Here is a 23,524-nt window from a genome sequence, read left to right on the forward strand (position 1 = left end):
CTCCTCTTACTTGTATATTTAGTTCAAGAAGTTCTTTAGTGGATGGATACTACTGTAAAATCGGTCAGTGAATAAATGAAATCAACTATCCTCAATACTGTGAAGCAGTTTGTAGGTGAAGCATGATCCACTACAAGTCAAACATGAACATCAAACCTGGCCTTATCAAGCTATCAATAGCAATAGTGCAATAGCTGATACATGAACTGCTTCTGTGTCAAAAATACATGAAGACACAGTTTGTTAGCTTATGAACATTATAAAAGTTTGAATGAAATGTGCCCTTGAAACCAACACTAGTTTTTTCTAATGCAATTTTCTCTTATACTAATAGAGTGAAACTTTTCATTCAGATAACAGAAAATATTTTTTTGCTTTAGATCCTCTATTTTGAATTCATTTTGTTTTCTATACTGTAGATGAACAGAAATGCAACATCCAAAATATCAGCAAAAATCCCTTCCTACTAAAGGAAACCTTGAAAAAAATGGAATTCTTCTGTCCATTCTTTAGACTAGTATTTCTTTATGTTAGTTTTTACATTTAATCCCATATTACCTAAAGCAGTTAAAGAGTTTAATGCCTTTAAGGCTTCATACTGCAAATATTTACTAATGCGTAGTGCAAAGGCATTTTAATATGCAGTAAATTCACAGTGAATGCAAAGTTCGTGAAAATGGCATCGTTATAATAAAATCTCATTTTATGAAATCCTTAGCGAGTTGCCTAGATAAGCACTTTCAAATAAATAATGCTTCCCCAGTAGAGGAGGCTATTGATATTTACTCAGATTTAAGTGATACTACTCAGATGATACCATTACAGGAATTATCATTCCCTCATCTTGGGTGATCAGACACCCAGAGTATAAAGATAAACAACCTAGAAGTGAAGTATTTTGAAGTTAGAACATACGTCTAAAAGGTGTATGAAATTAACTAAAGCAGTTTATGGCCTTTAAGGCCTCATACTGTGAGAAACTAAGAGATATGAAAACAATAATGCTACACTAATCCTGCTTATTTGATTACAAGAAAAACTATGCCATTTTAAAAAACTATGCCAAGTAGAACAGTATGTAGATACTGTATCAGTAGTGTATCAATGGTGGCAGTGTTCAAATGTTTTTATATTGATACAACATAATGGCTGCAGAAGTCAAACTTTGGTTTTTTAAGCAACTTGGCAGACCAGATAAAGAACAAATTCACCAACTTAATCATATAAACACAAACAATACACTACTAATTTTAAACAAGAGATAACAACAATAATTTTAACAATACTTTAACAACAATTTTTAAAACGGCAATAATAAACAGATAAAAAACAATAATTCCCTGACGGAACTGCTGTACCATGATAGCACAACAGTTCGGTCAGCCAGGGACACAAAGCGCATCATTGTGATTGAGCACAAGGAGCAGCATTATGACACTGTAGTAACAAGCATTACAGTAGTAGTAGTTTAGTCACAAGTGTCATAGTAATAAAGTCACAAGTATACTAGTTCAGGTGTCACGTGGAATTTTCAGCTCACAACATGAACTGCATAAAATTTCTGTAGCTGAGTCATCCCTAAGCAGCACCAGTAGGTGTAGTAGTAATTAATTAATGTCTGAAGGATTAGCAGTGTAACTGTCTTACTATATTAGAAACCTTGATGAACCTAAACTACAAGAAGACACCCAGTACACCAGCAGTTTCTTAAAAGAGCAATAGGAGCTGCTTGAAAGTGCAGTAATTTAGTTTCAACCAAATTACTGCACAAGGATGAGGAGTTCAGTCACATCACAGCACAAAGCTGCATAAACAATTTTTATATTAATCAAACTTATTTGTCTTGCAGTGCTCACAGTATGGGCTTCGTGGAGTGATCATGCAGCTCCTTACACTGTATGATCGCTCTGAGCTATATAATCAGTGCATCCAGTTGACATGGGTAGCCAGTGAAATGATGAGTCGATTTGGTGTGACATAAGTAAAACAAAATTGAGGAGTGTATTATATGTCTAATGGCTATGATGAATACAATGAACTCCTGTACAGACAATTAAATTGGGCCAGTATGTCGGAATGTCACATAATGGAGATTTTAACTTTCCAGACAATGACCAGAACTTGGTCACTCACACATTTATTGGATGACTGTTCAGCACAAGCATGTTAAAGAGGCAACAAGAGAAAGTGATACTCTTGTTCTGATTATCAGCAGTGAATTTTCATGCATTAATAATCTGCAGATAAAAGCCACTAGGTGGCAGTGCTCACAGTTTATTGATGTGGAATTTACTTGAAATACATATACAGATGTCACTTGTATGAACTTACTCCACAGAACACACATAGGAAATTCCACACATATAAGTTAGAATTTGCTAAAAAGTTTATTTTCTTTTTTATATACATTGAATATACAGAATTTATGCGATACCTGGTTCCTGGGAAACACAATGCTATCACCCACCCTCTCACTAGTGGACAAACCCACTGCTTGGCAGGTATACAGGTACACTGCATCACTGCATTCACATAGACAGTAATTTAATGTTAGTATGGATAAACGTCATGAGTTAACAGACTTTGAAAGAGGGATGACAGTGGGTGCCCAATACATGGGTCATTCTATCGTGGAGGTGGTAAGAAATTGCACTATCCCAGTTCGACAGTATAGAGAGAGTATCGGGAATATGCCATTTTTTGAATAATACATCATCATGCACAATGCTGTGGGTGGAGAAATGTGTTAGATGAACGTGGCCATCTGTCTCGCATTTTCTCAGCCAACTGGAGAGCGACAGTGGTGCAAATCACCACCAACTTCAACAAAGAAGGTGCCAGAAACATCTACATCAAGACCATCAGGCGATCATTAGCCACAATAGGTTATGGGAGCCACCAACCCACCATTGCTAAGGTATCCCATTATTTCTGTCCACTCAGTGCATCATATTAATCTTATTAGAAAATATGCATTTAGTCAAAGCTTAATAAAGAGACAGCACTCACCTCAATAATCCCCTGTGGTTATATGAATCATAAAACAGTAGTGTGAGAAATCATTGGTTAAACTAAAAACAATGTTTAAAAATTACGATAAGGACGCGTGGTTTAAAAAGAGTAATTGAAAAACTTCACTTAGGAGGAGGAGTGCACTATATTGTCCTCTAGTGATTCATCTTCAGTTGGCAATAAAAAGAAGAGTGAAAGTGTTGCTATAGATCTTAAGTACCCGTTTGTTTGTTTGGTTTTTATTGGCGCATTAGCAACTAAGGCTATAATGCGCCAACTTAAGTATCCGAAATGTTGTGCTGGACACATGGTAATTTAATTCGCGTGAGATTCCCCAAATGGTAAACAAGATAACCGGAAGTTGTGTTTAAGACGTCAAGATTGGAGTTGAGATTATACCATTCTATTATGAGGGTTTCGTATACAAGGAGTTTATAATTCGAATTTAATTTGACGATGGTTGTTGCGGTATCAACCAAGGGGTTGGGTTGTGGTTATGAGTGAGTATATGTTGAGACAGTTCAGTATTTTGTTGCTGTGTCCGAAAACAATGGACATGGTAGTAGGCATGTGTGTTTCCGATGGTGGATGATCCAAATTTATTAGTAGTGCTCCTGATGTAGCATGCGTTACAGTCAGGCTGACATTTGATTAAATAAACTATGTTGTTGATGTCTTTAGTGTCGTAAATGTGGGTTTCTTTATATTTATTAAAAGGGGCTCCCCTAATTTATTATAGGTAGAAAAAATTATAGAGATATCAGTGTTAGTGAAGATAAGACGTAATCGTCTAGCTATTTGGCAGTGGTAAGGGAGAACAATGTGTATGTTGGACGGGTTGGATTTTTTATAATTGGGTTTAGAAACACTTAAACTACTAAGACTGCACTAAACTACACTTAAACTGTTACTTAAGTGTTTGTTTGTCTAAATCCAGTTAAATAGAAAACTTCCAGTTACCTTGTCTACCATTTGGAATCTCACATGAATTAAATTACGTGCCCAGCACAACATTTCAGGTACTTAAGATCTACAGCAACCCTTTCGCTCTTCTTTTTATCGGCAACTGAAGATGAACCATCGAAAGTCCACTGTTCTTGACTATTGGCATTAATCCTTTTTTAATTTTAATTTCAGATAATTTCAGACAACTAGAGAACAATATGGTACACCCTCCTCCTCTAGGCTAAGTTTTTCAATTACTCTTTTTAAACCACGCTTCCTTATCGCGATTTTTAAACATCGATTTTAGTTTAACCAATGATTTCTCACACTACTGTTTTATGATTTATATAACCACAACAGATTATTGAGGTGAGTGCCGTCTATTTATTAAGCTTTTGCTAACTCTTTTATGGTCATTAATCTTATTATTAATCTGGTATTAATCTTTACTCCACTATATTCATTCTTTGAAACATATGCTAAGAGAGTAACATACAAATAGCATATAATAGCCAAAATTAGTAAAAAAAAATTATATTTATATATGAATATAATTATCAGCAGACTTTTTTCAGACTTAAGTGTATCTCATAATAAAAGTTATTCCAGAGTCAGTATGACTCCTGATATGGAAATAAAAAGGCAAAAATAAAGCAGGCCAATTTTCATAAATACCTTCAGAGCAAATCACAACAAATAAACAATAAGTATTTTACTATAGTGTACAAATTGGTTAAAATAAACAAGTATTTAATTGTATTGCAAAAGCAAGTTGCAATATGATTGGTGGCACAGCATGTATATAATGAAAAGCTTGTACTTTTGGTAAATGCAAATCCTTACCTTTTCTTCCTCCTTTACAATTTCTTTCTCTAGCATTTCAGCTCTATAGCTAACAGCTAATACAACATGAGTGACACCTGCCTAAAACACAAAAATCCTTCTTTTTAGACTAATCTCATCTATAAATACTAAGGAAGATACATTTATATCCCACAATATATATGTATATTCCACTGGATATTTTGACACCTACCAAGAATAATAAAAGTAATAAGAACCAAATAAGAGCAAAATATCCAGTTTTAATTTGTATTGTTTTGTTTAAAGAACACAAAAGAATATACCTTAGGATAATAAAAGGTACTCACGAATTTACACATACACAAATACACAGAAGCGTGTGTGTTTTCAATTGTTTTTATTCATTTTGTCTAAATGTTATGTGATGTGGTCACAGGCAATCGTGGCAGTTTTGCTAACAGGAGGCAAAAGGTAAGCAATTAGGACAGAAATAGACATTCCCATCCTCAGTAAACTAACAGCCCAGAATGTGGAAATAAAGAAAAGATGGAAAGTGAGATGTACACTTTTGGTGTTGGGCCCTTACTTAACAAGTACAGGTCAATGTTGAAAAAAAGTTGCAAGTTAAAGTTAAATTTGAAACTGTCTGCAATTCTGCCAGACACAATAGGAGGGAGTATATGATGAGAGCCTTGTCATTCAATTTGGCTCAGGAGAGATTGTGCAAGGCTCATGGGATAGAATTTTTTTCAGTGTGGTCTGTGCTTGTTAACAGGAGAAACTGTTTCTACAGGGATGGGATGCACTTAAATAGAAAGGGTGCAAGAATATTTGCTGATGTTATTGAGGCAGTGTTAAGTGGGTCAGAAAACTGCTAGCTAGGGGAGATTCACAGATTACAGTAGCCACAGGCAGAGGTGAAAGTGATTCTTGTACTGCATCTACTGGAATGAGCAGCAGCCTGGAAAGGGAGGTACTGAGGATTTCAAGGGCTGCTGGGAGACCTTATGGAACAAGTAATTACATGGGTTATTATTAGCCATATGGTGCAAGGAAGTCTGAGGCTTATGCTGCACCAGCCAAAAAAAAAAAAAATTCCTGAGTTAACAGAGAGAGAGAGAGAGAGAGAGAGAGAGATAAAGGAATCATCAAAAAAAAAGAGAAGAATGATGATATCCAGCTCAGGACCCTATGTGTGCCAAGCTCATACTCACAAGATGTGAGTCCCCTGGGGTTAATTTATGTTAAAGTAACTAAGAGTAAGAACAGGTGCATGTATATTTGCATTGAAGAGGGCACTCTGGTCGGGGAAGAGAACAGTCAGTGGATTTTTGGCTGCAGTAAAGGGATAATTATTTTAATAGTTTTACCACATTCTTCGTTAATTAATGTACTACATTTTGTTTTACAAAGATATTAAATAGGTTTAGTAGAGTTCGTTAGCTTCTATTTTGAATTCAACTAGTGATTTTTGGAAGTTACAATTCCCGGTGTAGGCACCAATATTGTTGAACTAGCCGCCATATTGTATCGATAAGAAATAGCGCAACGTATATATATCTTGAACTGATAGCGTAGGATAAAACGTAAAACTAGATAACGTAATACGAAGCACTGTATTAGGAATCTGTTAGCTTGATATAGTATTATCAATTAATCAAAAATATTTATTCATTTTATTAAATTCCATTGTTAATTAAACTGTATTTAAATGAAAATCATGACCCAGACTAGCACTGCAAAGCAAAGATCACAGACTAGCGAGAGTGTTGTGACTCAGGGGAGAAACAAAGGGGGCAATTCTCCAGTGCATCACAGTCTCAAAAAATGTGCAAAATGTGAAATGTTTGCTGAACTTTCTAAAATGGGACATGATCTGGCCAAGGAGGATGTCTTTGCGTGTGCCAGATGCCTAAGAGTGACATGAAATTAGGTGCCAACTCAGCATTCTGATGGGTATCTATGAGAGCTTGATGGGTAAATGCCCTCTAAGAATTTAATGAGGGGCCCATCAAGCTCTGAGCTGCCCAGCTCAACAGCAGAGCTGACTCCAGTGCATCAGGCAACACAGAGGCAATCTCCAAGGCAGAATGCGTTGGTCCCAAAGGAACTAATTATTGCTGGTGACTCTATTGTCAGCGAGATGGGGAATATACTATGCAAGAAGGATAGGTGAAACAGGACCAGGGTATGTCTGCCAGAGGCAAAAGGTGATGACAATGTAGAGCAGATATCATCTTTTAAGGGCACAAAAGGTGAGGTTGTACACGTTGGAACTAATGACATTAAGATCTACAGATTTACTCAACAAGTACAGGTCAACTTTGAAAAAAAGTCGCAAGTTAGGGTTGAATGTGAAAGTGTCTGCAATTCTGCCCAGACACGATAAGAGGGAGTATATGATGATAGCCTTGTCGATCAATTAGGCCCTGGAGAGATTGTGTAAGGCTCAAGAGTAAAAATTATTTTTTTCAGCCTGGCCTGTGCTTTTTGACAGGAGAGACTGCTTCTTCAGGAAGGGAGTACATTTAAACAGAAAGGATATTCGCTGAATATCCTTTCTATTTAAGAATATTTGCTGATGCTATCAAAGCAGTTTAGGTGGGTCGGAAAACTGCTAGCTTGGGGGGATACACAGACTAAAAGGTTAACAGTGGCCGCAGGCAGAAGCAAAAGTGATTCTTGCACTGCTTCTATTGGAATGAGCAGCAGCAGGGAAAGAAAGGCAATGGAGATTTCCAAAACTGCTGGGAGTCATAGGGGAACAAATAAATACATGGGCCGTATTAGGGTAACTAAGAGTAGAAACAGTTGCATGTACACCAATGCTAGAAGTATAGTTAATAAATTTGATGAGCTTGAAGTGCTAGTCAGGACATCAAAGGCAGATATTGTTGGGATATCAGAGACGTGGTGTCACACAGATATAAGCAGCGCAGAAATGGAGTTTGGAGAGTACAATGTGTACAGAAGGGATAGACAGGACAGGAAGGGAGGAGGGGTTATGCTGTTAGTTAAGAAACACATAAAATCTCAGGAAGTGCATCCAATTGATGTGGGTGGACAATGCAATGTTGAGTCTGTTTGGTGTGACATAAGCACTGGGAAAGGAAAAATGAGAGTATGTGTTTGTTATAGGCTTAATGAATCTGATGAGTATAATGAGCAATTGCACAGAGAAATAGAATGGGCCAGTAAATCAGAATGTAATGGGAGATTTTAACTTTCCAGATATTGACTGAAAGCCAGCCACTGAATACTCGGAAATTAGGTGGCGGGACCTGCCAGTGTACTTAAATACAGGAACTCCCCAACTTATGTAATACTCCACTTACGGAAATTCAACTTTATGTAAGTTTTTGCCAGCCAGTGCAAACTTTAAAAAATCGTGGAAACATTTTGCATCCCGTAGAAATAAATGGAGGTATCGTGAAAATATCATAATGTGAACCCAATTCGTTTCAAGTCCCTGGAAGTTGAAAATTTCACTATACAGTCAGTCCTCGTATAGCACGATAGTTGTGTTCCTAGAAACCCTCGTGCAATGCAAAATCGTGCAATATAAACAACAGGCCCTATGGGAAAAATAGGGTTAGGTGCGGACCACCCAATATTGAACACACATTTGTAACCAAAACATTACCAAACACAATAAATAATCGTAATAAAATACATAAGTATTTTATTACGACTATTACATAATAAAATATTGCTAATGCTTTTGCTTCTATCATAAGCAAACTTGTTTTTTGTTTGATTTTCTATCCAAACAATTGACAGCCGTTGCATCTCTTCCAATTCTTGTGTCTTAATCTAATGGATTTTAATTACACTTTGAGTTGTTCCTGCTATGAAAGTTTTTATTTTCTCTGCATTCTTTGTCATTCTCGGCGTTGTCTCATTTAGGTCTGTAGAACGTGCAATATCACATGGTCTTTCATTTCACTCAAAGCGTTTCACAATTTCATATTTTTTCTCTATCGACAGAGGCGGACTGTCGGTAGTCTTACCGGGGAAACCTCGGTGGCCGGAGGCCATTGTGATTTTGACCATAAACCATAGTATGAGGCCACTATAAATTTTCCCGGGTAAGAATTTTTAACCCAGTCCACCTCTGTTTATCGATATTGCTTTTCTTTTTCTCTCTGAATCTGCAGTGTCTTCACCAGGATGCTTCCTTTTCACATCTTTTAAGTATTTTACTCATTTTTAGGGAATAAAGCACAATTACAAAACGAGAAGGCACGCTTGATACACATAAACAAAGGTGCGCACGTGTAGAAACTGAATAAACAACACCGTAAAGGCAGAGATACGCTATTAACACCTCACATTTTACTAAAGCACATTTCTAGGGGTTACTACCATAAAACAATAAAAACAATTTCCAGTTGCGTTTCTGCTAATGGAATCTGTTATAAACTGGTAGTAAACTCGATCTAATTGCATTTGTGATTATACCGATAGCTGGAATTGTGTTGGTTTTTACGTTATTATGGTGAAATGTGTTTCCCCTTCACTGATATAAAACAGATAAATACATTTTCAGAATCTTCTCTTCATTCCTATCGTGTTGCGTTCAGTTGGGGTGATTCCGCATTCGACTGCCATTTCTTGTAAACACAAAGGCGAATCGTGCTAAGCGAATTCAGTTTGTGTTATATAAGATATCGTTCCCCTATTTATAAATCGTGTATGATCGAATTCGTGTAATGTAAACACGTGTTATACGAGGACTGACTGTATTACTAAGCTATTTATCTCTCTAAAAGGTCATATTTATAATGGAAATTGCACTACCCTTTCATCATTATCATATGTTCCAGTCACAAGTATCAATTTTGAATGCCTTTTCTAAAGCACATTTCGGGAGGTCACAACCATAAAACAGTAAAAACAATTTGCACTTTCAGGTTTATTGGGCTTTTCTGTTAGTGCATCTAATTATATCATCATCATTCTACTCTTCCGCTTGGCACAGGTTTAGTCCTTATTTAGAGCTCGTCCTCCATTGTTGTCGATCTGTCGACAATGGCACAGTTCCTTCGCCATTGCCGGTCCCAAGACCGGATGAGAAAGGAGGAGGGGAAGGAGCATACCTCATGTAAAAAAAAAACCGGGCTCGGCTGGCTCCGGCCGACAGTTCCTGGGATGGGCCACTGCCTGGGTTACAGGTGAAGATGGAGGATCTATCTTCAGCAACAGTGGAAGTCTGTCACTCTTCCAGGATACTGGTCCCATTTAAATTGTGGACTATGCAGCAGAGGAATGGCAAGCCAGCTGCATTATTTGCCTTAAACACTATGGACCTCAGTCTAATTATAAACTGGTAGCAAACTCTATCTTATTCCATTTGGATTATAATACCGATAAATGCAATTGTGTGGGTTTTTAGACTATTATGGTGAAATGTGTTCCCCTTCACTGAAATCTTCAATCATATAAAAAACAAATTTTCAGAAACTTCTCTTCATACCTGTTTACGTGTTACCATGAAGGGAAGCAACCAACGAAAAGAGAAAATGGTGGTAGTGTCAGGAAACAAAACAAAATTGATTTATAAATGAAGATGAAAATGATTAAGAAGTATGAAGCAGGACAAAGCTTGTCATCTATTGCAAGGGAATTAGGTCTCGTTGCTTCAACAGTGAATACTCTTTTAAAGGCCAGTGCACGTATGTAGGAGTGGCATGTGATACAAGAAAGCAAGTGTATGAGCTAATGCAGCATCAGCCAAAAGAAAAAAAAAAAAAAAAAACATGCACCATTCCCTCCAAATGCCTGTCCAATTCCTCCTTAAATTTATTTAACCTATCAACTTCCGCAACGACAGATGGAAGTTTGTTCCAGCAATCAACCACCTGCTGGCTAAAGGCAAATTTCCGCACATCTATTCTACATCTGTCTTTTCTTAATTTGAATTTATACCCCCCTTAGGTTCGTAATCTGAATAAGTGGAAGGATCCCATCAGAATTCAGCGTGCTCAACCCATTCAAGGCCTTATACACCTCAATCAGATCACCGCGCAGGTGCCTAGTCTCCAGCTGCTGCAATTTCCAGAACTTAAGCCTCTCTTGGTAAGAGGATTCCTTCATTCCTCTCACCAATCTCGTTGCCCTTCTCTGTACACGCTCAAGTAAATCTACATCCTTCCTAAAATGAGGCCTCCACACCTATACGCAGTACTCAAGGCATGGCCTGACCATTGCCTTATACACAGGGACAATCACCTCCTTTTCCCTGCTAGCAAAATTCCATGACCTGCCATGGCAGAATTTCTGCATTGTTCAGAAAACTTCATATCTGACTGCACAATTACTCCCAGGTCTTTTTCATTTTCTACCACCTTAAGTGAAATACCACACAGTTGGCCTGGTATGTTTCTCTGGGGTTACTTCTACCCATATGCAGTACTTTACTTTTGTCAATGTTAAACTTCAGTTGCCACTTCTCAGCCCATCTGCCCAAATTTTCTAGATCCTGTTGCAGTAGCACACTGCCATTACTGTCATTAAGCTTGATATACTTCATCAATATCATTGATAAATATACAAAACAACAGAGGACACAACACCGAACCATGTGGGACTCCACTAATAACATTAGTCCACGAAGAGCAACACCCATTCATTACCATCCTCTGCTCTTTTCCCACTCAACCTTTTATCTATTGTAGCAAGTTACCCTTAATACCATTCTGCTCCAATTTGTACAATAGTCTTCCATGCGCAACAGTGTCAAATGCTTTCCTGAAATCCAATTGTATAATATAATATCAAATATCAATGCCAAATATATAATATCAAAATTATTTTTTGCATCCAGTTCCTTTGTAACCACATCATAATATCCTATCAAATTTGTCAGAGACGACTTTCCCTTAATAAACCCATGCTGTGTCTGAATTATTCCTGCAGTCTTGTCTAGGTCCCACTTCAGGTCCTGCAATGCATCTTTAACCAGTGACTCCATTATTTTACCCAGAACAGAAGTTAAACTAACTCGTCTGTAATTACTCGTGTCACCCTTTGTAAATTGGGGACACATTTGCACATCTCCATTCCGTGGGGACCTCCCCTGAGTCCATGGATGCTCTCATAATTATGGCTAAGGGTTTGCTTAGTTGCTTTGCCACCTCCTTTAATATAACTTGATAGATCCCATCCACCCCAGGTGCCTTTCTTATGTTTCACTTCGACAATCCTCCATTTTGCTCAGTTATTACAAAATCATTAAGCACCCTGCTACAATCTGATAACCTTCTGCCATTTTCAAACCATAAAATGGCATCCACTAATACAGATGCAAAATACTCATGTGTGAATATAGATGCAAAATACTCATGTGTGAATATAGATGCAAAATACTCATGTGTGAATATAGATGCAAAATTTATGCCCTCTAAGGTGATTATTGTGAGCAAGAGGAAGACTCCCATCAGCACTGAGCATGCTCAAACCATTCAAGGCTTTATACACCTCTCTCAGATCACATCGCCGGTGCCTAGTCTCCAGACGCTGTAATTTGCAAAAATTAAGCCTTTCTTCGTAAGAGAAACCCTTTGTTCCATTCACTAATCTTGTTACCCTTCTCTGTACTCTTTCCAGCAGCTCTACATACTTCTTGAAACGAGGCCTCCAGACATGTATACAGTACTCAAGGTGTGGCGTGACCATTGCCTTATACAAGGGAATAATCACCTCCTTATCCCTGTTAGAAAAATTCCTGTGTATCATTGACAAGACACCATGAGCTACTCTTGCAGACCGTCTGCACTGTTCAGAGAACTTCATATCTGCCTGCACAAATACCCCCAGATCCTTTTCATTCTCTACCACTGTCAGTGTAGTACCACAGAGTTGATATGTTGTTCTGGGGTTGCTGTTTCCCATATGTAGTACTTTACATTTGTCAATGTTAAACTTCATTTGCCATCTCTCAGCCCATCTGCTCAACCTTTCCAGATCCTGTTGCAGCAGCATAGCGTCAGTAGTGTCCTTAACAACCCTGCCAACCTCTGTATCGTCTGCAAACTTGGATATTAAGCTTGCTGTACCATTATCAATATAATTTATAAATACACAAAACAATAATGGACCCAACGCTAAACCCCGAGGGACTCCACTAATAACATTAGTCCACAATGAGCAGTGTCTATTGATTACCACTCTTTGTCTTCTCCCCCTCAACCACTCCTTTATCCAAAGCAGCAATTTGCCTCCAATGCCACATTGTTCCAATTTGTGCAGCAGTCTTCCATGTGCAACAGTATCAAAAGCCTTTCTAAGATCCAAGTATATAATATCAAAGTTATTCCCTGCATCCAGTTCTTTTGTGACTGCATCATAGTATCCATTCAAATTGGTCAGGCAAGACAAATTAATAAAACCATGTTGTGTCCGAACTATAACTGAAGTCTTCTCTAGATGACCCTGCAGTGCTTCTTTAACCAGTGCCTCCATTAATTTTCCTGGAACAGAAGTTAAACTCACAGGTCTATAATTACTTGTGTCAGTCTTTGATCCTCCTTTGTGAATTGGGGTCACATTTGCACATTTCCAGTCTATGGGTACCTCCCCTGAGTCCAAGGAAGCTCTCATAATTATGGCTAAGGGTTTGCTTACTTCCTTTGCTGCCTCCTTTAATATAACTGGATAGATCCCATCCACTCCAGGTGCCTTTCTTGTGTTTATCTTCAACAATTTCTCCTCCACTTTACTCTGAGTTATTACAAGATCATATAGCTTACTGCCAGAGTTGAATACAGCTCTGGCATTCCCCTTCCTGAATAACTCCTCACGTGTGAATGTAGATGCAAAATATTCATTTAGTTCGTTAGCTACCTGAGCACGATCATCAACAGTTGAACCATCGATATCAAGTGGACCAATCTGATTCATCCCCTTCCTTCTAGAGTTCACATAAGTAAAGAACTCTTTGCTGTTTTTCTGAGCATCCCTTGCCAAAGATTTCTCGTAATCTGCCTTCACATGCCTAACCTCCTTTGTAACTTGGTTATAGATCAACTTATATCTATCATAGGCTTCTGTGTCACGTGTTAATTTATAACACGTGACACGTGTCAGCAAATATTCTTGCACCCTTTGTATCCCATGCATTTTTATTCTATGACATATGTCTCATTTGTTCATCTGACATCCATTTAGGCCTAAACCTTGAACAATATTTCTTAGTTGGTATGTAAAGCCTAATAGCTTCCAAGATAAGTTCTTTGAATGCTTCACATGTTGAATTTGCTGCTGGTAACATCATCAGTTGGTCCCACTGCATAGAATTTAAATACTGTCTCAGTCCATCGTAGTCGCCTTTACGAAAGCAATAACCCTTCCCTTTACCCCTAATGGTAGTTACCTCTTTGAGTAAATCCCACTTCAGCACAATGTGATCAATGCCACCTAGTGGTTCCTTCATCTGCAGATTCTTAATGCATGAAGAATCACTACTAATAATCAAATCAAGAGTATTACTCCCTCCAGTTGCCTCTTGAAAATGCTGATGTAGAAAACAATCATCCAATAAATCCACAAAAGCCTTGCTAATGTGTGAGTGACCAGCCCCCAAATTCCAGCCAATATCTGGGAAATTAAAATCCCCCATTATAAGACACACTGATTTACTGGCCCACTCTATTTCCCTGTACAGTTTCTTATTATACTCATCAGAGTCATTAGGCCTATAGCACACTCCTACTCTCAATTTTGATCTCCCAATGCTTATGTCACACCAAACTGACTCGACATTGCACTGTCCAGCGATGTCGACTGCCTTCACTTCCTTGGATTTTATGTGTTTCTTAACTAATAGCATAATCCCTCCTCCCTTCCTATCCTTTCTATAGACGTTGTACCCCCCAGATTCCAGTTCTGCATCCCTTATATCTGTGTGACACCACGTCTCTGATATCCAACAATATCCATCTTTGATGCTTTGAGCAATACCTCAAATTCATCAAATTTATTTACCAAACTCCCAGCATTGGTGTACACGCAAGTATACATGCACCTGTTCCTATTCTTAGTTACCCTAACACAACCCCGGGGGCTCACATCTGGTGAGTATGGGCTTGGCACACCCAGGGTCCTGAGCTGGATAACATCATCCTTCTGTTTCTTGGTGATTCCATTCTTTTGACTCTCTCTCTCTCTCTCTCTCTCTCTCTCTCTCTCTCTCTCTCTCTCTCTCTCTCTCTCTCTCTCTCTCTCTCTCAGGAACTTGTTTTTTTTCCTGGTACAGCATAAGCCTCAGGCTTCCTTGCATCATATGAATATTAATATTAATAATAACCCATATGTTTACTTGTACTGCAATGACTCCCATCAGTCTCTGAAATATCCTTAATCTTTTTTTCCAGGCTTCTGCCCATTCCAATAGAAGCAGTGTAAGAATCACTTTCACCTCTGCCAGTGGCTACTGTTAATCTATTAGTCCTTGTATCTCCCCAAGCTAGCATTTTTCTGACCCACCTAACACTGCCTCGATAGCATCAGCAAATATTCTTGCACCCTTTCTATTTAAGTGCATCCCATCCCTGTAGAAGCAGTTTCTCCTGTTAAGGACAGGAGAAACTGCTTTTTTTCTCCTGTTTCTCCTGTCAAGTACAGACCAGGCTGAAAAAAAAGTCTACACTTGAGCCTTGCACAATCTTTCCAGGGCCGAATTGATCGACAAGGCTCTCATCATATACTCCCTTCTATCATGTCTGTGCAGAATTGCAGACACTTTCAAATTCAACCCTAATTCACGGCTTTTTTTCAACAGTGACCTGTACTGGTTAAGTAATTCTGCCAGTCTCCTACTCTTAATATCATTAGTGCAAACGAGTACAACTATATCACCTTTTGTGTGCCCTTAAAAGATGATATCCGCTCTACAATGTCATTAACCTTTGCCCCTGGCAGACGTACTCTGGTCCTGTTCCACCTATCCTGATTTCAATTCGACCGTGAGAGGCATATTTCTACTGCCAAACATGACTTCACTCATCCAACCTATGGATCAGGGTGTTATTTCGAATTTAAAAGCATGCTATTTATGCACAACATTTTCTCAGGCACTGTCTGCAGTAAACGGTGAGAAAAATTTCACATTAAGATATTTTTGGAAATCTTACAATATTTACCACACACCATCTTAAACATTAATAAGGCCTGGGCGGAAATTATTAAAAGTTGTTTAAATGGCGCATAGAAAAGGAAATATACCCAGGGCAACTAAAAGGTTTTGAACGATTTGAAAAAGAAAAATCATATGAAGAGGTTACAGATAAGATTGTAAAGATTGCAGAGCTACTTCAGTTGGAGGTTGATGCCAGAGAAGTGGAGGAGTTAATAGAGAAAGAAAAAAAGGAATTATCTAATGAAGAACTTATTGACTGGAAGGCAGCGATAGTGAAAGAAGAAAATGCTGATGAAGCACAAGATGAACCAAATGAGTAGCCAAGAGATGCTTCATCACCAGAGATGACAATGGCATTTCATGAGATGGGTCTTGACAGCGAATGATTCTTAAAAGTTAACAGAAATGTGAATGATATGCTTGCTTGCTAGAAAGAAATCTACGATGAAAAGAAAAAAGCCACCATCCAGTTATCCATTAATATGTTCTTTCGCAAGGTTGAGTGGCTGACCCCTTCTAAATCTCCTCAGCCCTCAATCTCCGCAGCGGCATACTTATCAGCTGAAGACGTCCATTCTGGCAATTATGCTTGAGAGGTAAAACTTACTGACAATTATGTGTGCCTCCTCTCTTTTTTTGTAATTTCGTAATTTTGAAATTTTTTTAAATTGCATGCTTTGGTAATTTTTTCTGCACATGAGATAAAAAAATTGTATAAATTCAATAAATAATTCTATTTACATGTTCGTCCAACATTTCTTTTTTGATTCAATCACTTCAGCGAGCACAGTTGAGAGTGCTGCACAGGCATAGGGAAAATTCCAACTTACATAGCTCCGTGGAACGCAACCCTTACATAACTCTGGGAGTTCCTGTAGTCTTCTGGGTGGCTGACCTGTCTCTTTCTGGCAAAGTGTGGGCAACAGTGGGTCCCAATAGGAGCCCAATGGCTAAATGGTCAGATACACAAAAGAACATAACACTACACAACATTCAACTCCCCATACACTTTTAAATCTCTGGCCTTTTTTAGCATTAGTAGAGGCATATGATGCAAAAAAGCAAGCTTATGATGCTGCATAAGCTTGCTTTCAAAAACACTCCCATTTCACCCCTCCGTTCATTCCAAATACCTGTCCACAGTATTAAAATATTTTCAAGTACTGGTTGGTGTGAAGTTTAATTATTTAATAAGTGTGTGAGTGACCAACACACAAATTCCAGTCAATATCTGGGAAATTAAAATCCCCCATTATAAGACTCTCTGATTTACTGGCCCACTCTATTTCCCTGTACTGTTTCTTATTATATTCATCAGAGCCATTAGGCCTATAACACACTCCTACTCTCAATTTTTATCTCCCAATGCTTAGGTCACACTAAACTGACTCGACACTGCACTGTCCAGCGATGTTGACTGGCTTCACTTCCTTGGAATTTATGTTTCTTAACTAATAGCATAACCCCTCCTCCCTTCCTATCCTGTCTGTACACATTGTACTCCCCAAATTCCAGTTCTGCATTCCTTATATCTGTGTGACATCATGTCTCTGATATCACAACAATATCTTCCTTTGATGTTTTGAGCAATACCTCAAATTCATCAAATTTATTTACCAAACACCCAGCATTGGTGTATATGCAAGTATACATGCACCTGTTCCCATTCTTAGCTACCCTAACACAACCCATGTGTTTACTTGTACCGCAATGACTCCCAGCAGTCTCTGAAATACCCTACATCTTGTTTTCCAGGCTGCTGCTCATTCCAATAGAAACAGTGCAAGAATCACTTGCACCTCTGCCAGTGGCTACTGTTACATCTCCCCCGCCCAAGCTAGCAGTTTTCCGACCCACCTAACACTACCTCGATAGCACCAGCTATCAAGCCTTCACAGTGTTCTGTGTCACATGCACAAAGAATACAATGCGGAGATGGGAAACCCCTGGTGCCATCGGGCAACTAACACAGAGCCCCTCCATAGCCAGGTGGGCAGGAGCAGCAGTACATAGCACACGCTTCTTGATTAGACTGGGGTTCAAACCCGTGCCCACCAAATACGGAGGATGAGGAAAGGTCAGGGAATGACCACTGCATTTCCTCGGAGCAATATGCCTTAGTTGCTAATGCTCCTAAAAACCAAATAACAACAACAGCAACTACCACACTTTACACTTTATTTTACATTTTCTAGCTTTCTTTTAACTTGTCATGGATAATTCAATTTTTAATCTTGCCCTTCCATCTCACCACCTCTGAATTCTCTCTGTAGTTCTCTTGTGGATTCTGCCCATGTTCTATTTTTCTGTCTCTTGTGTGATAAATTTCATTTCTAGTTATTCTTAATCACCAGTCACATCTCTCCAGGTCAAGAATATGTTTTTATTTCTTCTACCTTCTTTCAATCATTTAAAAATTTTTCATGTTTTGCCTTTCTTAAAAGACTGCAATTATTGTCTCAATAATAAAAAAAATTACCCTTTTAAATTGCTAATTGTTACCTTTTTAATTTACTTCTTAAATGTTGTTTATAATTGTTGTTTATCTTATCTTGGAAGCTACTAGGCTTTGCATACCAACTAAGAAATATTGTTCAAGGTTCAGGCCTAAATGGATGTCAGATGAACAAATGAGACATATGACAGAGAAGAAAAATGCATGGGATACATATAAATTAACATGTGACACAGAAGTCTATGATAGATATAAGTTAATCTGTAACCAAGCTACAAAGGAGGTTAGGCGGGCGAAGGCAGATTACGAGAAATCTTTGGCAAGGGATGCAAAGAAAAACAGCAAGGGGTTCTTTACTTAGGTAAACTCTAGAAGGAAGGGGATGAATGAGATTGGTCCACTTGATATCAATGGTTCAACTGTTCATGATCCTGCTCAGGTAGCTAACAAACTAAATGAATATTTTGCATCGACATTCACACATCAGGAGTTATTCAGCGTGGGGAATGCCAGAGGTGTATTCAACTCTGGCAGTTAGCTAGAGAATCTTGTAATAACTGAGAGTAAAGTGGAGGAGAAATTGTTGAAGATAAATACAAGAAAGGCACCTGGGGTGGATGGGATCTATCCAGTTATATTAAATGAGACAGCAAAGGAAGTAAGCAATCCGTTCGCCATAATTATGAGAGCTTCCTTGGACTCAGGGGAGGTACCCACAGAGATGTGCAAATGTAACCCCAATTCACAAAGGAGGATCAAATTTATGCCCTTAATTATAGACCTGTGAGTTTAATTTCTGTTCCAGGAAAATTAATGGAAGCACTGGTTAAAGAAGCACTGCATGATCATCATGACAATAATTCAGTTACAGCTCAGACACAGCATGGTTTTGTTCAGAGAAGGTCTTGCCTGACCAATTTGATTGGATACTATGATGTAGTCACAAAAGAATTGGATGCAGGGAATAACTTTGATATTATATATATTTGGATCTTAGAAAGGCTTTTTATACTGTTGCACATGGAAGACTGCTGTACAAATTGGAGCACTGTGGCATTGGTGGCAAATTGTTGCTATGGATAAAGGGATGGTTGAGTGGCAGAAGACAGAGTGGTAATTAATGGACACTGCTCATCGTGGATTAATGTCATTAGTGGAGTCCCTCAGGGTTCAGTGTTGGGTCCATTGTTGTTTTCTGTATTTATAAATAATACTGATGATGGTATATCAAGCTTAATGTCCAAGTTTGCAGACGATACAAAGGTTGGCAGGGTTGTTAAGGATGCTACTGACACTATACTGCTGCAACAGGATCTGGAAAGGTTGAACAGATGGGCTGAGAGGTGGCAAATGAAGTTTAACATTGACAAATGTAAAGTACTACTTATGGGAAACAGCAACCCCAGAACAACGTATCAACTTTGTGGTACTACACTGACAGTGGTAGAGAATGAAAAGGATCTGGGGGTATTTGTGCAGGCAGATATGAAGTTCTCTGAGCAGTGCAGATGGGCTGCAAGAGTAGCTCATTGTGTCTTATCAATGATATACAGGAATTTTTCTAGCAGGGATAGGGAGGTGATTGTTCACTTTTTTATAAGGCAATGGTCAGACCGCACCTTGAGTACTGTATACATGTCTGGAGGCCTCATTTCAAGAAGGATGTAGAACTGCTGGAACAAGTACAGAGAAGGGCAACAAGGTTAGTGAACGGAACGAAGGGTTGCTCTTACGAAGAAAGGCTTAAGTTTTGCAAATTACAGTGTCTGGAGACTAGGCACCGGCGAGGTGATCTGATAGAGTTGTACAAACCCTTGAATGGTTTGAGCATGCTCAATGCTGAATGGATACTGCCTCTTGCTCAGAATAATCACCTGAGAGGGCATAAATTCAAATTGAGGAAAGACATATGTAGGATAGATATGTGGAAATTTGCCTTTAGCCAGCGGGTAGTTGGTTGGTGGAACAGACTTCCATCCCTTGTTGTGGAAGTTGATAGCCTAAATAAATTTAAGGCTCAGCTGGACAGGTATTTTGAACGAACCGAGGGGTGAAGTGGAAGGGTTTTTTTTTTTTTTTTTTTTTTTTTTTGGCTGATGCTGCATAAGCTTGCTTTCTTGCATTATATGCCTCTACTAATGCTAATGCTAATAATTTTATAAGTTTCTTTACATATTTTTACCAAATTTCTTCCCCTAAAATTTTCAAAGTTCTAGTTTTAGCAGATATACCCGTTGTAAAATGATAACACAAATGTTAAAAATTTTGTTAATTTTCTCAATTGTTTGCTCACATTATAAATGTTATAGTTATATAGAGATACTAGTTGTACCCGACGTAGCATACGCCATATTTCTGATTATGGCATAAATAGTTTAATCTAGATCCTTCAGTCTTCACCATTCTTGTTTAGCGGTGATGTAATTCTACAGCAGTCACCTGTGGGATATATGCATATATCTCTATTTGCAGGTGATTCCCCATCTTCTCCAACAAATATTATAACAACCTCTGTTTTGGATGTAGGTGCATTATATTGTCTCTTTATCTAAGTCCGGGTCTTCTATAAATGCCATGTGCACAATCATTGTTGGATTGGCCTTGGTTATTTGATGCATTTGTTTATATGAATCAGCAAATGGGTTAACTTGTCGCAGCATCTCGTCCAATTGTTGCATTACTTCGGCCATACACCCTAGGTTTGATTGTTTTTCAAGCCATTTTGTTGTTGCTTGCATATAAAGTATATAAAATATAAAGTTGTCCATATCCTAGATTATTTTACTTGCCTCATTTGGATGTAACGATGAGACCAAATGGTAAATCTGGTCATGAATTCTAAAACAGTATGGACCATTTCCAGGTGGTGATTTAATCTCTGTGCCCATTGATGCGAACACCATTGCTGAGTTCTACTCTCGTATATGTTCTCTGTATTTATTTGCTTCACGTGTATCCCCAGTAAGCAGCTCTCGTAATAGAGTAGGTGTCTCAGACAGTGGGTCAAGTGTAACCTTTCCATCATGACAGCATTTACTGTATTTATTCAATGTGTTTAACTCATGTCCCCAATATCTTGCATTGCAATGCTCACAGTTGTAGCACATATTTCCTATGTCATGCTCTTCCACATTAATTACAGCATTTCGCCCCTCTTCTCATTTCCAATCTTGCTTCTTTTTCTTCAATTTTTCTGTCTGTCCTCATAGTCTAGAAACTCGTTTCAGTTCTTAGTCTATTAGATCTCTCTCCTCTAATGTTTCATTAGCATTTCTTCTACATTTTTCTCAAAGTTCTTACACACTGGTCAGCCATTTTTACACTTCTTAAAACTTAGAATGGTTTATTAAAATTGAAGACAGATAAAATAAACATACATCAATAGCTTTCAGGCATAGGTTGCCTTTCTTCAGTCGAAAAACATTAGTACAAAAATTAATAAAGAATACCCGGTATGGTGGTCATGTGAGGTGTGAACGGGTGCTGGCAACAATTATCAGTTGGAAAATTTGGGCAGCATACCTAAGTGTTATATATATATATATATATATATATAGATTCTGTATATATATGTTCATTATACATTAGGAATTCGAAAAGATGGCGGGCCGCACATAAAATACTATTTTCAGATATATATTATTTGTTATCATGAAGAAGAAATATAACATAAAAAAATTATTCTCTAACAACCAAGAATTTAATAAGATGAATGGAACTGTTTTACATCTTTTAACATTTTTTTAATTTCGGGTGTTAATTTTGTAGTTGAGATTCTTAAAACTGCTTGTAAATGTTCATCGGCGATGCTTGATCATAAAGAATTTTTATTTAGATTCAATTTCAATTTTTATTTAATTTCTATAGAAAATGGGTTGCGCACTGTTGCCAAACTTGTCTCAATTTTTCCGAAGTCGCCAAATCTTCGTGAAAAGTCGTCATTCAAAGCGTTGATAATTTTACAATATTTTTCAAATTAATTTTACGGAATCTTCAGCAACTTCATGGTTGGAAAGTGGTCTACCTTGTTAATCAATAAATGTGGAGTTTTAATTGAAATCCATTCAAACTTTTTACCATATCATGGGCGTATAAATTTTTCCCTCGTAACATGGTGTTGAAAGTATTTAAGTGTGTCACGATGTCCAGGGTAAACACAAAATCACAAATCCATTTATTATCAGTTAATTCGGGAAAGTCCAAAATATTTTTCAGTTTTAAAAATAGAACGATGTCATCTTTAAGATCCCATACTCGCCAAAGAACTTTTCCTAAGCTAAGCCATCGAATTTAGCTATGAAAAGGAATATCTGTGTACTCGGATTCAATATCTTGAAGAAATTAACGAATTGTCTATGTTTCGGGCCCCTCGATCGTATTAAATTTACTAGTTTAATAATACAAGATGTGACACATTCAACTTTTAACATATTTTTACATAATACTTGTCGATGTATAATACAATGAATTATAATTAAATTATAATCAGGATAATTTTCACAAATTTTATCCCGAATTTTCTTTAACGCTCCAACATGTTTACCTGTCAAACTTGGTGCTCTGTCAGTTGTTACGCTTACCATTTTGTTCCATTGTAAATTATATCTTGTTAAGCATTTTTCAACTTTTTCAAATATATCAGCTCCCGTTGTTTGGTCTTTAAGAGATTCCACTGAAAGAAGCTCTTCAATAATTTCAAAATTAGAGGTACATCCACGTATGAAAATTAATAACTGAGCAGTATTCTTTTGGTCGTTACTTTCGTCGAGAGCTATCGAGTACCATGTTATGGATTCTAATACTGATAATAATTGCTCATTCAAATTTGTATCGATACATTCAATTCTTCTTACTACGGTTAACCGAGATAAACTTGTATTCTCAAATTTGTGTTTAATGTCAGGGCATATAATTCCACAAGCTTTGGTCATACATTCTTTAATATAGTCTCCATCACAAAAAGGCTCGTTGCTTTTTGGAATTATATGAGAAATAACAAAACTGGCCTCTACTGTAGCTTCTTGTTCCTTAGTTAGTCGCTAAACACATTTTGTCATCTAGATAAATTTTGAATCAATCCATCAGCAGTTTTCTTTCTTGCTTCCGGAGTTAAATTGGCACCATACTCGGAATGTTTAGCAGTGAAATGTCTTAATATTGTACTCTTTCAA

General features: G+C 37.8%; 1 protein-coding gene across 4 annotated transcripts in view; it reads right to left on the reverse strand.

Annotated features, from left to right (window-relative positions):
- Gmppb (GDP-mannose pyrophosphorylase B) overlaps window positions 1–23,524 on the reverse strand; it is a 243,518-nt gene that overhangs the window by 168,983 nt on the left and 51,011 nt on the right. For 3 of the 4 annotated variants that reach the window (XM_090385372.1, XM_090385373.1, XM_090385374.1), the window contains exon 3: window positions 4,801–4,881. The exons of the other annotated variant lie outside the window; for it this stretch is intronic. In XM_090385372.1, the coding sequence (XP_090241498.1) occupies window positions 4,801–4,881 (81 nt within the window). The remainder of the gene's footprint in view (window positions 1–4,800; window positions 4,882–23,524) is intronic. 4 annotated transcript variants of the gene reach the window in all.

Source organism: Mastigoproctus giganteus, chromosome 11, assembly GCF_048544385.1.
Source record: "Mastigoproctus giganteus isolate SK-2022 chromosome 11, ASM4854438v1, whole genome shotgun sequence".
In the NCBI taxonomy this organism is placed as follows: domain Eukaryota; kingdom Metazoa; phylum Arthropoda; class Arachnida; order Uropygi; family Thelyphonidae; genus Mastigoproctus; species Mastigoproctus giganteus.